This window comes from Schistocerca piceifrons, chromosome 7 (assembly GCF_021461385.2).
Source record: "Schistocerca piceifrons isolate TAMUIC-IGC-003096 chromosome 7, iqSchPice1.1, whole genome shotgun sequence".
NCBI lineage: Eukaryota > Metazoa > Arthropoda > Insecta > Orthoptera > Acrididae > Schistocerca > Schistocerca piceifrons.
Window position 1 is genome coordinate 450760517 of NC_060144.1, and position 16858 is coordinate 450777374.

Consider the following 16858-nt stretch of genomic DNA (forward strand, 5'->3'; position numbering starts at 1 on the left):
CAAGCTAAAGGAGAATGGATGATGATCCTTGTGATTCTCAAAATAGCACATAGGTCAAAGAATGTTCTTGTGGTAGAAAATCCCCATTCAAGAAGAGCTTACATCAGCCTGAAATGCAAAGCAAAAAGTGTAAAAGTAATCTGTTATTAAATGCACTCATGGACTTGAGGTTTTGTGTTCAAAAGCTAAAGGAATGAAAGAATGCAAAGCTGCTGAACTCTGCTATGAAGAAATTACTCTGTGTGCTGATATGAAACTTCCTGGGAGATTACAACTGCAAAGATTGGAAGACAGGAGATGAGGTATTGGCAGAAGTAAAGCTGTGAGGATTGGTTGTAAGTCATGCTTGGGTAGCTCAGTCGGTAGAGCACATGCCTGTGAAAGGCAAAAGTCTCGACTTGGAATCTCTGTCTGGCATGCAGTTTCAATCCATTGAGAAGTTTCAGATCTGGATAAGTTTGTTAAAATTTCTCAATATTTATTGACTTTTTAGCACAGAGTAGTGAACACCCAGAATGCAAAAAGGAAGAAAACAATGACAGTGAAGTACACCATTAGAAAAAGGAATGAAGTAGTGCCTTTTCGTGCTGCCACTTCGCAAGGAGTTTCTAGCATGTGGAAGAATAGGCTGTCCTATCAGCAAGCAGGTTCCATGAAGGAGTAAGGTTGCCAGAGGAAAGCAGAGGAGGCAACAGAATTGGAAAGGACTGTAACAGACTAAATATTGCAATTGACAATGATATAAAGAAAAATAACTGCAGAGAGAATCATCATGGCAGGGTGAAGTCTGCAAGAGGTTATTTGCCTTTAGATCTCACAATCAGCAAAATGTTAAAGATACTGAAAAAGTTTAGGAGTGCAACAGTGCTCCTTATAAAAATAAACATATATTTCACAAACATTTCCATCTGTTGTCAGGACTCCTTATATCGACATCTGCTCCACCTAAGGGAATGATTTAATAGAAATAAAAACAGACAAGCGTGTGGAGAAGAAGAATGAATTATGAACTATACACAGATTACATCAAATTAATGCAAAGTAGTTTTATGATATAATGAAGGAAGATAACCCAACTGTCATTAAAATTTGCTTTGACATAAGCTAAACCAGTCTACTGCAAAAGTATCAGCCAGTAAGGTTCTCAATGCTAGATGGGTATGAGAATGGAGTGAAGTTGCTTCGGCTTTGCTGGACTTACTTTCTGACTCGGATAGGAAACAACCAAATGATGGCACCAATACTGTAAGTCTGTTCTCAGATTCTTGCAGTATCCTGACAAGTGTTCCAAGACACTTTAAATGATAAATTTATTAATGAAACAAAACTCAGTTATAATATCCTTGTATGAATATCCACATAGCTACGTACAACAGAAATGTCTCTCCTATGATTATGTTCCTACACGTTGAACCCTAGAGTCATGGTAGGTGGCAGTGTGAAGACCTGGGACATTATTGGTCTGCCATTGTGCGTTGGCTGACCTTCTGCTGGTGCAGACCATGGCAAACGTATCAGGGTCTACCGGCATGGAGCGCTGAGACGGAACTGCTGGTACTGCCAACTGGTAGCACTGGAACTCAACTGCAGATGCAGCTGGATGGAGCTATTGAGCTATGCCACTCTGTGGGTGTTGTCTTGTGCATGCCATCACACTACTGTGTAAAAAGAGTATGCTGAACATTGAAATGAAGAATGGTACTAGAGTAGGTGTTGCAAAGAAAAACTGAAAGGAGTTGCCTCCACATCTATCCTGGATGGACCATGTGTATTTGTAGAGTGTAATTTTCATTTTAGTATTGTTGATAAGGAAAGCCGGAGTTCTGGTAATGGTTGGTTTACTGTTGCTGCTGTGAGAGCTGGTAGCAGTGGTCCTGATGCTGCTGGGTTGAAGAGTTTTTTTTCCGCTCTCTCTTGTAATGTGATTGCCTATCACACTTACCATATTGGTGAGGTAACTAATAAAGATTTTGGGACTTGAGGTGTATGGTGTAACTAACTTCACATGGTCCAGGGGTGGCTTAAATAGTCAGGAGCGGATGGATATCAGAGTGACACTGCGAGGGCAGATGACCTAGCGTAGCAAAGTTGTATCCTGCTGACAGTGTTCTCTGCTGTGAAAGGTGCGCTGTTTGTCAGTGAGGTTGGCACCCTCTTTTCAGATGTTGTGGAGGCAATGTGTAACTCTGTGGTAAACAGCACAGGGCATACAGGAAAAATATCTCTGTCCTGATGAGAGCCATTTACTCACGTCCTTCTGGTGGGGCGGGTGTCTGCACAGTCTGTCTGGTGTATGGAGGAATTGATTATACCAGGCAGATAGAACAATTATTATTATTATTGTAATAATATGTGTTGGGTTATTACACAATTGTTCAGAAATATTGTTTTTTGATAATTAGTTGAATTATTATATATTTTTTCTGTATTTTTAAAAAAGTCTGTAAATATTGTTTTATGTATAGTAATTAATGTGGATATAATGACAATTCAAACTGTTAAAGTGAAAATTGATTTTGGATGAAATATTTTATGTGATACAGTTCTTGTAATATAAATACATAGGAGTAATATGCCACCATAAAATGTTAAAAAGAAAATCTTATTGTTCCTGTTGTCAAACCAGTAAAGCAAGCTTGTAAAATAATTAAAATCAGTATTGATACATGATGTAATTTTAAAAAAGTCATATTATTTTTCAAGTCAACATCCCTTTTATCCACACACACTAATCTTACGGGATTAATGAGCTGTTGTACGAAAGGTTTTTAAAAGCAGATTCTGACATTGCACACCAGTTTTGTGGTAAAACTTACTAAACATAGAAAATTTTAATGTAAAACAGACATTTAACTATCATAGGCAAAAGGGCATCATGAATGCCCATCTTGATACCTATATTTTGTGAAGCTAAGTTATTAGTCATGACTGAGAGTTTGTCTTAAAGACTGTCACAATTAAAGCTTCTGGCCCCTAAGACCTTCATCAAAAATAGACGACAGAAACACACACACACAGACAACTACAGTCTTAGGCAACTGTAGCCATACTGTGAGTGGCAGCACCAGTGCTGATGGGAGTGGCGACTGGATAGGGGTGAGGAGGAGGCTGGGGCAGGGAGGGGGGGATAGCAGGTAGGGATAGTGGACAGTGCAGTGCTGCTGGGGAGTATGCAGGGACGAGGTGGAGACAGTAGGGCAGCTATGTACAGTCGGGAGGGCAGGGGAGAGGGAGTAACAGAAAAGGAGAGAAGTAAAAGGACTGGGTGCTTTGGTGGAATGAGGACTGTATAGTGGTGGAATGGGAACAGGGAGGCCGGACAGTTGAGGACAATGATTAACAAAGGTTGAGGCCAGGAGGGTTATGGGAAAGTACGATATATTGCAGGGAAAGTTCCCACCAACGCAATTCAGAATAGCCGGTGTTGGTGAGAAGGATCCATACAGCATAGGCTGTGAAGCAGTCATTGAAATGAAGGATGTCATGTTTGGCAGTGTGCTCAGCAACCAGTTGGTCCACATGTTTCTTGGCCACAGAATTACGGAGTTTTCGTCTTCACTATTGTCGACTCCCTCAGATTTCATCTTGTTTGCCCCTTTTGCATCTCTTTAATCCTTCTCGTGATTTTTCCTTTGTATTTGGGTGTATTTTTGTGTATTTTTTTGGATGTAATTCTACGTTATTTATGTAATTTTTTGCATTTTTTCCATCACCCCGGATCCTTGCTCCTTTCGTCTGTGTTAACACAGAAGATTTTCCTTATCCTTAGCCAGAACCCAGTCCCACATACTGTTCCTATATTGTTGCTTGGCTCATGGAACCCCCCCAAATGGCCTTATCATCAAATCTTCCATCTCTGGATGCCACCCCTCCTTCCACAGTGACCTCCACCTGACCAGATTCCACAATTCCTTAGTCCTCACCAACAAAGTCTTGCAAAACCATATCAATCAAGTGCAAACCTCCGTGCAGTACCTCCACTCCGTCTGTAAAATTCTCCTGGTATGCAGTCCCAAATTCCTGGAACCCATAACACACATTGAAATTCTTTCTCTCCAGGAACTAGAGTAACTTTCACAACGCCACCTCAAAAAGCTCTCCACCCTGTTCACTTCCTACTCCCTCCTTGGAGTACCATTGTCCATCACCCTGCAACAACTTCCAAATCTCCACCGCATCCCCTCATAGCTGACAAACCCTGTCTCACAGACCTACTACATTTACTTCACCCTCCAAAACTCCCGTGCATCACCACATAGAATCCAGAACCTAAATAGACCTGAAACACTGTCATGAACCTTTCTCCAGAAGCCTTAGCCCCACAGAAATGTCAGTCCTTTTCAAAGGCCTCACCTTTTGCCCCACTCCCAAATTCAGTTATGCAGAACTTGTTAAAGACCTTCTGTCCTTCTCCCAGTCTCTACAGTGGAAACACTTTTTCGTGACCAACCCTATCAATCAGACTCAACCATAGACCAATGTGAACCATGCCTAAATCAGTTCATTCCTCCATCTAAACATGATCCACTCCCACTGCCCCCCATACCACCCCCTGTAAAATTTCCAGAATTTCTTAACCTGAAACCTTGCCTTACCATCATTCCCCAAATCCCTCAACATGTAAACTAACCTTACATATGCAGAAAGAACCCCAGTCAACCACCTAAAAACTGATTCTCACCTTATAATCGTACCTGCAGATGAAGGCTGCACCACTGTTTTGAACTGCAAGGATTACCTGGCAGAAGTACTCCTCCAGCTGTCAGATACATCCACCTGCAAACCTTGTCACAGTGACTCCATTCCAGAAATCCAGCAGGATCTCCAGTCACTCCTCAAATCCTTAGGCCCACCCCACAGAACCTCTCCCAGGAGTCCGTCTTTATGGTCACCCAAACCACTCCCCGCACTCCTACCTTTTACATGGTTCCTAAAGTCGATAAACCCAACCACCCAGGACGCCCCATTGTGGCTGGTTAATGTGCCCTCACTGAGGGGATATCTGTTCTTGTGGACCAGCATCTTCAACCTATTACCCAGAACTTACCCTCTTACGTAAAAGATACCAACCATTTCGTCTACCGACTCTCCACAGTTCTTGTCCCTTTACCATATGGTGCCCTGCCCGTCACTATTGATGCCACCTCCCTATACACATCATCCCTAATGTCCATGATCTTACCGCTGTTGAACACTACCTTTTCCAATGCTCGACAGATTCCAAACCAACAAACTCCTTGCTAATCACCATGACCAACAATATTCCCACTTCTCCTTTGAAGGTATTACCTACAAACAAATCTGAGGTACAGCTATGGGCACCTGCGTGGGACCATCCTATGCTTAACTATTCATAGGTCATCTAGATGAATTCTTTGTAAAAACCCAGAATCCTAAACCCCTCACCTGGTTCAGATTCACTGATGGCATCTTTGCTATCTGGATTGAAGGTGAGGACACTCTATTCACATTCCTCCAGAACCTCAACTACTTCTCCCCCATTTGCTTCACCTGGACCTACTCAACCCACCAAGCCACCTTCCTAGATGTTGACGTCAACCTCAGAGATGGCTACATCAGTACCTCCGTCCATATCAAACCTACTAACCACCAGCAATATCTCCAATTCGACAGCTGCCACCTGTTCTATACCAAGAAGTCCCTTCCATACAGCCTAGACACATGTGGTCGTCGCATCTGCAGTGACGAGCGGTTCCTCTCGAAATATATCGAGGGTCTCACTGAAGCCATCACAGTCCGTAATTATCCTCCCAACCTTGTAAAAAAACAAATCTCCCTTGTCTTATCTTTCCAGTCTCCTATCACCTCCCAGTCTCCTATCACCTCCCAAAGCCCCACTGTCCAACCACAGAGGAGCATTCCTCTTGTAACTCGGTACCACTCATGACTGGAGCAACTGAATTATATCCTCTGTCAGGGTTTCAACTACCTCTCATCATACCCTGAAATGAGAAATGCTCCGCCCACTATCCTCCCACAGTGGTATTCTGCCTTCCACCGAACCTACACAGTATACTCGTCCATCCCTACACAACCCCTGCTCCCAACTCCTTACCTCATGACTCATACTCCTGTAACAGATACAGATGCAAGACCTGTCCCATACATCCTCCCACCACCACCAATTACTCCAGTCCGATCACAAACATCACCTATACCATCCAAGGCAGGGCTACCTGTGAAACCAGTCATTTGATCTACAAGCTAATTATACATTATACAGTCCCTGGCCAATTTATTAGACACACTACAGTTTTAAAGCACATATTGATTTATGTCTAACAATTTTTTTTTCTCTTCAATATATAAATTGTGATAAAATGATTGTATGTTGCCTACTTCATAGCTTAGGTGATATAACAAATGCATAAAATGCAGTATTTGTTGAAAATATTTTATTTCAGTAATTACAACAAAAACTGAAATATTGTGAGAGTGGAAACATTAGTTTTAGTATCTTGTTGAGCCACCTTTTGCAGCTACGAGAGTCTTAATACGACATGGTACGCTGTCGATGCAGGACTGTCCTGTGTCTTGCATTTGTGGATGATGATACCACACACGGATGATCTTCTCTAAGAGCTGTGTTTTTGTTGTGATGACATCTTTTGCCACATCTCTCCTCATTAGTTCCCATACATTTTCTATGGGGTTCATGTCGGGATTATTACCTGACCTGTCTAACGGGGGGATATTTTGTTCCTTCAGAAGGGATTTAACTGACTTGGCTGTGTGACAAGGGGCTCCAGCCTGCATAAAAATAAAAGTGTCTCCATTCAGGAACCATTCTCTGAGCTATGGTATTAACTGTTTTTGCAGGATATCCTTGTACTGGTCTTGCTTCATTATGCTTTTAACAACATACAGACGTCCCGTACCCTTACCATAGATGATAGACCAAATCATCGCCTTATTTGCATGTTTTACAGTCCGAATAATGCATTCGGGATGAAATTTTTCTCCTGTTCGATGGGGTACATACTGAGATTTGTTAGTTAATATTTCAAGCATGCTTTCATCGCTGAATCATACCTGTAAAAAACCAAGAAAAATAATTAATATACTTTGAATAAATGTACATAGGTAATATCATATTGTAAATAATAATTTTAAAGTTATATTAGTGATCTCCAGAAGTCCACATACTTATCACACCACTGTTTAACCCACTTCAGATGCTGTGCTTTCATTGTGGCTGTTAACTCTGGTTTTCTAGCGGGTTGACAGGCCTTCAAATCGATATCCTTTAACTTTGTGTGAACAGTGCATTCAGATGCGTTCACATTAGCCTCTTCCAGCTGAGACTTTATTTGTTTTGTTGTTACAAATCTGTTTTCTAGGCAAATTCTTTGAGAAATCTTTCTGACATTACAGGGAAAATTGGTTTTCTTCCACATTTATTCTTCCTTCTGGGGCTCAATTTTTCACCTGAATCAATTTTCTTCTTTATGCGCCTCACGCTAACTTCTGACATTTTCAATCTTCATTAAATTTCCCGATTGGAATACATTTTCATATTAATGAGGGCTTTGACCTCAGCTTTTTTATGTGGTGAAATGTCCCCTCTTTTACCCATTTTTAAAGGTCGCAATTAATAATATCTGGCTGTTAAACAATCAATTGTGATGTCGATATTACGAAATTATTAATCAAAGCGAACAAAGTATTACAGCAGTTACACGTGAGAACACCACTGAATCCCCCTGCGGGTCCGGGGATTAGAATAGACCCGAGGTATTCCTGCCTGTCATACGAGGTGACTAAAAGGAGTTTCACATCTTTTGGCCTTTAAGTGATGGTTCTGTGTAGGGTTTGACATACATTCTTCAAAATTTTCCCGAAGAGCGAGCCAATTGGGGAAGGGTGCCTTACAAGCTGTATCGTGTCGATTGTGCATTGAGATCTTTAGCCCACTTTCTTGTTGTCACATTGCAGTCCTGCCCATTCTCCATCTCTTGGGCGAGGACACCTTCCTGGGTGCATCTTCCACCATGCACTATGCAGTGTCGATTTCTGCGTTGACGATGACCATGGACTTCTATGCACCTGATATCCAGCACGGTAGCCAGTCCGTTGTGGTGGGGCTGCCATGTACCCTCTTGGTTGTAGTCCCCTGACTGTACAGGGATCGCTCTGCTGAAGCCTGTGCCGTTAACTCCCCATGCATGCCAAGGGGTAGATGCCCATCCCCCAGGGGCATTGGGACTCCCGGCAATGGCCATCCTAACAGGTGGCCTTTGCTGCGGCTGGGTGGCACTCGTGGGAGGGGCCCCTGGTCAGAGTGGGTGGCATCAGGGCGGATGACACGCGATGAAGTGTAGTCCATCATGTCTTGCTGGTGGTGAAACACCAGCAGTCTCTAAGCGATCATGAGCTCAATTCAGTGCACAGAAGTACGACCCCAAATCATTCCCCTCCATGGCCACACCATGGGAGGAACGTCAGGCTAAGGATGGCAGCGGATCTTATTCGCCCCGGTACCTTGTGTGTTCAAGAGCTGATGGGGAACTTTCATGACGATGAAGCCTCAGTTTTTTGTTCAGCATTTAGAGGAAGAGTTCAGAGAGGTGGATGGCTTGTCCAAAATGAGATCTGGGTCAGTCTTGATCAAAACAGCATCCTCTGCCCAGTCATGGGAGTTACTTGCTTGTGACAAGCTGGGGGATGTTTCTGTAACCATCACATCCCATGTGAGCTTAAATATCGTTCAGGGTTTCATATTTCACAGACATCTTCCTTTGCAGTCCGACAATGAGCTGCACGCCAGTTTAGAGTGGCAAGGTGTACATTTTGTCCAGCGTGTCCACAGGGGTTCGAATGATAATCAGGTTGCCACCAGTGCGTTCATTCAGGCCTTTGAGTGTGATACATTGTCCGAGAAGGTCAAGGTGATGGTCTATCGGTGTGATGTAAAGCCCTATATCTCTCCCCCGATGCGGTGCTTTAAGTGCTGGTAGTTGGGCGATATGTCTTCCCACTGTACTTCCAGTGTCATATGCCGAGATTACGGATGCTCTTCACATCCCAATACTCCATGGTCCCCGTCTCCCATCTGTGTCAACTGCGGAGAGCACCATTCGCCTTGCTCACCTGACTCCAGGATTCTCCAGAAAGAAAGGAAAATCATGGAGTGCAAGATCCTGGACAGACTGACCTACATTGAGGCTAAGAGAAAATTTGAACGCCTGCATCCTGAGCGTATGACATCATCTTATGCCGCTGCTACAACAGTTCTGACACCATCAGCTCCGCCAACCCAGGTCACCTCTCAGAGCCGGAAGACTGCACCTGCCCCATTGATGGTGGGGGGCACTTCCCTCCCTGTTGCTCCAGCTCCATCTGCTTCGGGAGCAACCTCCCTCCCTCCCCCCCCCCCGCCCTCAACCATCGGAAATATCTGTCCCTACTTCTAAGCCGGAGAAACGTAAGTCTTCTTCGGCTCCTCTCGCTAGGAAGGGGTTCCTTAGGTCACTCCATTCCCAGGTTTCTGCTAGTCAGCGCGTACACAACTTTCCCAATAGAGCGCGCCCCGTTAAGCACAACAGCGCAGGCGCAGCGCTTGTCCATCTCCGCACTACGAGATGGCGCTGTCTTAGAGACGGACCAAATTCTGCTTCCACCGATCCGCGTATTAATATGTAAAGCAGCCAATGAGATTGCTGCTAACGTAGAAGCTTTTCTCCTCGCGGATCACACTCACACAGTGATACCTGAACGCTCGAGTTATTATAACGAGTGTACAGACCTCCGATTAGTCAGTCTGCATTTGTCTGCACCAGTCTACAATTGTCTGTACCAGTCTATAGTCAAGTTTCAGTCTGCGCCTAATAAGATTATCATATCCCTGTGCATAGCCATGAAGATAAATGAATAGGCACTTTGTCAAGTATCAGAGATATGTGAGAATCAGATTAACATACCAAGACCAAAGGAACTTCAGATTGTCCATTGTAAACAGCATCCAGAATCAAGTTACGTAATATCTATGATTGTTTATTATTTTAATAAATGTGTGTGAAAATTAATCAAGTTCTGTTTAAAGTTGGTCACTGTCAATCTGCTACTCTAAGCGTGCAAGTGGTATTTCTATCGTCTGACCTAACGGCAGAAGATAAACACGCCACGATAAGACCATGAGACATATTGCTGACACTCGCCTACTTCGTTAGAGCGACAAGTCAAATAATCTGATGGTGTGTGTACTGAAGGTCTTACAGTACGCACACCACAGAAACAAAAAGTTAAAGGAATAACAACAAACCAGCAATAAAGTTGATAATTTATAAAAGAAAACATACTATAGCTACCAATTAAAATAAAGAAAGGCAACAAAATTAAAACCAGTCTGAATAAATATGAACAATAATAGGAAAAAGCCTTCATCAGCAAAGAAACACACACACACACACACACACACACACACACACACACACACACACACGCACGCAAGCAAGCACACCTCATGTGCACATGACCGCTACTATTGGGAGCTCTGACCGGAATGTGACTGCCATGTGAACAGTAATCTGGAGTGGGGCAGGGAAGGGGAGAGAAGAGCACTGTGTAATGAGGCATGCATGTACTAGATGGTGGCCTGATGAGACTGCCAGGTGCAGCATTGGGAAGTGGTGCGTGGGGGGAAAAAACAGAGTGGGGTAGGGGAAAGGGCAAGGAGGTTCATTGGCAAATGGTGGCTCACAGTGAGGGTGAGAGGCTGTGAAAAGGGAGGAGGTGTTGGCATACTTAATTTGAGTGCTTCACAACCTGGGCCATCTGGATCTTCCCCTACACCCTCGACTTTTCTGAACTGTGTAGATGGGAAAGAACCTTACAACATATACTCTCCTCCTGAAAGAATCCCAGCCTTAGTCTGTGGTAACCTACTGTCTCCACATCCACCACCCAACAGTTTCCACCCCCTCTGCCCTATCACCTCCTCCCTTTTCATGGACCCTCACCCTCATTGTGTGCAATCCTCTGACACTGACCCTGCCCATCCTTTCCCCTTCCCTGTTTCTCTCAATTTCTACTCCCTATTCTTTTCTCCCACACCCCACCTCCTGACACTGCATCTGGCAGTCTCATCAGTCCACCATCTAGTCCCTGTATGTCTCACCAGACAGATATCTTCTCACCCCCACCCACACCCTGCTGTCCCTTTCTCTTACTTGCTCCACTCCAAATTGCTTATCACGTGGCAGTCCCATTGGGGTCAGAACTGTTGGCGGTAGCGATCATGTGTGCAAAGGTGTGCTCGTATGTGTGTGTGTGTGTGTGTGTGTGTGTGTGTGTTTGTGTTTCGCTTTGCTGCAGAAGGCTTTGGCTGAAAGCTATAAAGTGTAACATTCTCTTTGTTGTGCATGTCTGCAACTCAGTGGGTCATCTATAAAATGAGTAGCAACCTATCCTTTTCGTAATATTATTGATATTCCAACCTGGAGTTTCCATCATTTGATCTATCCCGACATGAAATAGGTTTAGCAATAAAATGTAAACAGTCTAATAAAAAGTAGCTTGTATTTGGTGATCAACCAGCAATTATTACTGTTAAACACCTCATCTAGCACAAAATAGAATAAGAAAAAAAGTAAGGAACAAAACATGTGTAAGTTAATTAAAGAAAACTTGCTCAGATTATTATAATTATTAAATTAAAGACATGAGAAAAATAAAAAATAAGTGTACCTCATAGTGTTGACTTAAAGACAAAGGTAAGTGTTCTTTTATGTCTACCCTTTTGATTGGAGGTGTGAGGCATTCCGGCCATTCACCTGTCACAAATATGTTGTGCCCAGTCAGTTGATTGTTGGAGAAACATCATCATCATTACAGCTAGTCTACAAGAACCAGTTCATAGATGCTTGCCACTGATGAATCATGTATATGATTAGAGTTAACCTCCTCATCAGTTAAGGCCTGAAGATGGTGCACTGAAGCACCAAAACTGGTAGCCACACAATAAATATCAACATAACAATGGCTGTAGGTGTTCCATTTTGTTACATAAGGTAGGTGTTGGCTTTTGTGCATATTGAGTTAAGGAATTAAACTTCTGGGTCAGTGTACTTAAAATAAGTAAAGCAGTTATTCAGCAGGAGTGAGCAATAAGAATATTGAAATTTCCTGACAGATTAAAACTGTGTGCACGACCAAGACTCGAACTCGGGACCTTTGCCTTTCGCGGGCAAGTGCTCTACCATCTGAGCTGCTGAAGCACGATTCACGCCCGGTCCTCACGGCTTTACTTCTGCCAGTATATCGTCTCCTACCTTCCAAACTTTACAGAAGCTCTCCTGTGAACCTTGCAGAACTAGCACTCCTAAAAGAAAGGATACTGCGGAGACACGGCTTAGCCACAGCCTGGGGGATGTTTCCAGAATGAGATTTTCACTCTGCAGCGGAGTGTGCGCTGATATGAAACTTCCTGGCAGATTAAAACTGTGTGCCCGACTGAGACTCGAACTTGGGACCTTTGCCTTTCGCAGGCAAGTGCTCTACGATCTGAGCTACCGAATCACGACTCACGCCCGGTCCTCACAGCTTTACTTCTGCCAGTATCTCGTCTCCTACCTTCCAAACTTTACAGAAGCTAGTGCTAGTTCTGCAAGGTTCGCAGGAGAGCTTCTGTAAAGTTTGGAAGGTAGGAGACGAGATACTGGCAGAAGTAAAGCTGTTAGGACCCGGCGTGAGTCGTGCTTCGGTAGCTCAGATGGTAGAGCACTTGCCCGCAAAAGGCAAAGGTCCCGAGTTCGAGTTTCGGTCGGGCACACCGTTTTAATCTGCCAGGAAGTTTCATATCAGTGCACACTCTGCTGCAGAGTGAAAATCTCATTCTGGAAATAAGAATATTGTAAACATTTTGCAGACGCTTCTTTGAGACTGATCTGTGATTTACACAATCATGCTACAAGACAAAAAATTAATGTAGATGTGGCGTCTTTGTTTAGGGTTCAGAGTGGAGTTATGTACCCTACTGCATAAATATTCAACAAGGCCATCAAACATAAAACAAGAAATTTGTAATACTTACAATTTCAGAACAACATTGAAAACTCTTCCTTACAAATTATCTGATTACCTAGATTAAAGGTTTGAAAAATCCTGTTAGCTGCATGACAAGTAGCAGAGTTGATTATATGTAAATTTTCATGGCAAGTAGCACTGAATCATGTACAGATTTCATTTATTGCAGATGTTAGTGAGTATTATCTTTAATGATACTAGTGTGTTCATGTAAATATTAAGCTGTTAGAGTTTAAGCTATTAGTAAGAAATAAACAGATACGTTTAAAAGAAAGAGCTTTTCTCTTAATTTATTAGGTTACATTCAACTGGTGTAAGTGTATATAATGTGGAGTTTCTAAGAGTTATTCCTCTTTTATTAAGATATGAGTTTACCTGTTCTTTGTTCCTGAATGATATGCTTGGTGGCATCAGCCGAACTGGGTGGATGGATGGATGGATGGATGGATGGATGAAGTATGTTGTCAATTATTGCTAGTCTTCAACACTTTCTCTTGATCATTTTATCCTCATTATGTTTTATAGTTATGAGTCATGCCATTATTTGACATTTACTTGCAATTCTACTTTAAAGATTTCTTTGATTTGACATTACGAATTTGTGGATTGATATTTTAGTCAGATGCCAAAGGAGGAAAAGTTTTAACCCTATTGCATGAGCTGACATCTAGTTTTAATGGTGACATTCGGAGACAAGAGATGTGTTTGCACTTAACACAGTCTGCGTGTGGACCCTACATTGAGATACTGGAAAAGTGGATCTACAAAGGCGTCATCTCTGATCCATACCGGGAGGTAAGTGTGTGATTCATTGGAGTAATTACTCTCATATTCTCCATTTTTCTCTATTTTAATCCTAAACAGATCTGTCTTAATGTACTCATCTGTTGCATTAGCTTACTCTCTTGCCACACACCATATTATCCATTCTCTTCAGTTACTAAAACATTAATGAAATTATTCATGCTGCTATTGCAGTACATTTCGATTAATGTGAGTAGTTAGTATTACCAAATTTTCTGGGCATGAACAGCATCCCCCGCCCCCTTCCTCACCTATGATGTCCGTTGACTGGACCGACAAAGAAGCTTGAAGCAACAGATTCTTATATGTGGAATAGAGCAGGCTGTAGTTGTGGATCGAATCACGTTTGTAAACCATGATTGATGATGCACCAGTCCTGTAAATTGTATGTAAGGACATGGATATGCACAAGACTGCTGTTACCTGAGTACCACATGGATTAACAGTTGGTCAAGATTAGACATAGTATGAAACCTGTTTGACAAACCAGTCATGAAATGAGGAAAAAGAAGCACCAGGAGCTACACAGAATAATCACCACTCCTGAGATCTGGGCTCAGTCCCATGAAACTGCTAAAATAGCTGTCAGCAGAATAGCATTCTGTGTCAGGTAGTTGGTCCATTGGAAACATCTGTAATGTAGAGCTGCCCAAAATTGATTTATGTGTGCACTGGTGTTGCATGACTTAATGACAATATTTACTGATGAATCATAAATCTTCTGGGTCTATAAATGGTCTCCACAACGGCAGCCATAAAGGTCAGTGGTTACTGACCAAGATGATGGAGGAGTTTGTCAAAAGTTCAAGATTTTACCCAGATTTAACAAAGCAAGAGAACAGAGAACAGAGGATTTTGTCAAAAGCTTGAGATTTCATGCAGATTTGACAAAGCAGGAAAACAGAGAATGTTTTATGCAAATATGTCTTAGTGAAGAACTTTGATCTCCTAGTAACATTTACGTGCAAATGGATGATGGATGGCACCTAACCAGTTCTGTCATTTCACATGCATGAAGTGTTCTGTTTTCCAACACAGTGCTATCAGAGAATTCAATTATGCAACAGTGTATAAGGTGTGAGGTGTTCTTTTGACTGCATTCTGGACTGAGCTGCTGGAGTTCGTGGTCGTGGGTGCGTGATGCATGGTTGCTTTTGTGTGTGTGTGTGTGTGTGTGTGTGTGTGTGTGTGTGTGTGTGAGAAAGGCGTGTTTTTCTCTTTTTCTGATGAAGCTTTGTGTAAGTAACTTTTAATTGCGCCTGTCTGCAACTTAACGTGTTATCTTTACAGTAAGTAGAAGTGTATCTTTTCTCATATTGTTGATATTCCTATCTTGAGTTCTCATTGTTCAATAATACTCTTAGTGACTCTTGTTTATCTGGTCAAGTATTGTGATTACTTGCTTTTGCCAACTTTAATTCCAACTTATAATTTGTCAGTAGACTGTCCAGCACTTCATGGGATGCTCTGAGAATCTTCAGTTGGAAAGAATCCACGTGTTTCAGCTACACCACAATTTATCAACTTGATAATAAAGACATTTCACTCACTAATGCTTCTCCCAAAGATAACAAATGTCACTAGACTTCTTACAGTGTACATCAATATCTATGTATGAGTGTAAGTGTTTGAGGCTAAAACCACAGCTGTTGATAACCTATTATTGTACTACGTGAAGACATATTAAAATGCATGGTGAGAATGATAATTTCTGCATTGTGTTTAGTTGTTAGGCTTATCTAAGCTATTGAGAGCTATTCATTTTATTATTTAGATTTGTATGTACACAGGTGAGAAGAGATAGTGTGAAGAATTGTGGTGAATGCCGTAATTTAACACAGTGGATAAAATAATTGAAACAGTCATTTTTGTGTTTCAGTTTCTGGTGGAAGATAATGAAGTCATTCAAAAAGAAGAACTTCCGTTGGATTATTCAGCTGATTACTGGGAGAAAAGATACACAGTTCGTAGGGAAAGGATTCCTGCATTTCTTGAAAATATCTCTGATGTTATCTTACGAACTGGCAAATATTTAAATGTGATAAGACAGTGTGGTAGGTTATATAATTGTAAACAGCACACTCCAATTTTGATTGCTATTTATAAAAATCTGCACATATGTTTAAAAAGTTGGATCATCTAATGGAATTTTCAGTTTAATTTTGTAATTTTCTTTCATGCCGGCAATAAAAGTTATGTGAGAGATAAAAATTGCTTAATCTCATTTTGGGATACACATTAAAAATATATGTCACTAATGCTGTAAAATGGGTGAGTGTACATAACTGTCAAAAGCTCAAGTTCACTTGAAATATGATACAGCATGTGGATTGAGAACATGTAACACAGAAATGTTGTCATGAACAACTTTGTTCCAACGTCCATATCACTGAAATACAAAAAAATTGTCTGAGATTTCATTTTGGGATTTTACTGCAATTTGGTAGCGAGCATTGTCCTGTGCCTTATGCTTGTTTACTATATCTCATTTGACTTTATTTAACTCTTGTTCCAACTCCAGTAGTCTATCTTCGCACCGTAAATGTCTACATTTGTATTCATCCTAAATGAAAAGTGGCAGAAGTAGTTGGGTGTCTAAGGTTAATATTATTCATTGTAGTCTAACTTCGTGGAACAAAGTTTAGGCATGGAACTAGTTGGGCATGTTGTATAGCCTAAAGTGATTGTGTGAGTTTTCTCTGTCCAATGCTCTCAATATTCATTCTCCCAGGCCAGTATAACGACATCCCAGAAACTTGCATGTTTCGGTAGTGGTCCAACAAATCTACGCATTCTACTTTCGCCTGCTATAGTTTGGCGAGACATGTGAATAGTGCTAAAATTTTGACAGAGCTTGTCCAACAGAAGTCTCAGCACTGACCTAAGAACACGAGAATCTTGGAGCCCGAGATAAATGTGAGAAATTCACTCTCTGATCATGTCATTAACTCTCCATTAAGTATCACATTTGGCTATCAAGATGATAGTAGACTGTTCCCCACCATTCTGT

The 16858-nt window shown here is 41.9% G+C and overlaps 1 protein-coding gene across 2 annotated transcripts in view; it reads left to right on the top strand.

Annotated features, from left to right (window-relative positions):
* The window catches only part of LOC124804780 (gamma-tubulin complex component 2-like), a 184344-nt gene that overhangs the window by 87405 nt on the left and 80081 nt on the right, over positions 1-16858 (top strand). For both annotated transcript variants that reach the window (XM_047265104.1, XM_047265105.1), the window contains exons 7-8: positions 13663-13839; positions 15728-15902. In XM_047265104.1, the coding sequence (XP_047121060.1) occupies positions 13663-13839; positions 15728-15902 (352 nt within the window). The remainder of the gene's footprint in view (positions 1-13662; positions 13840-15727; positions 15903-16858) is intronic.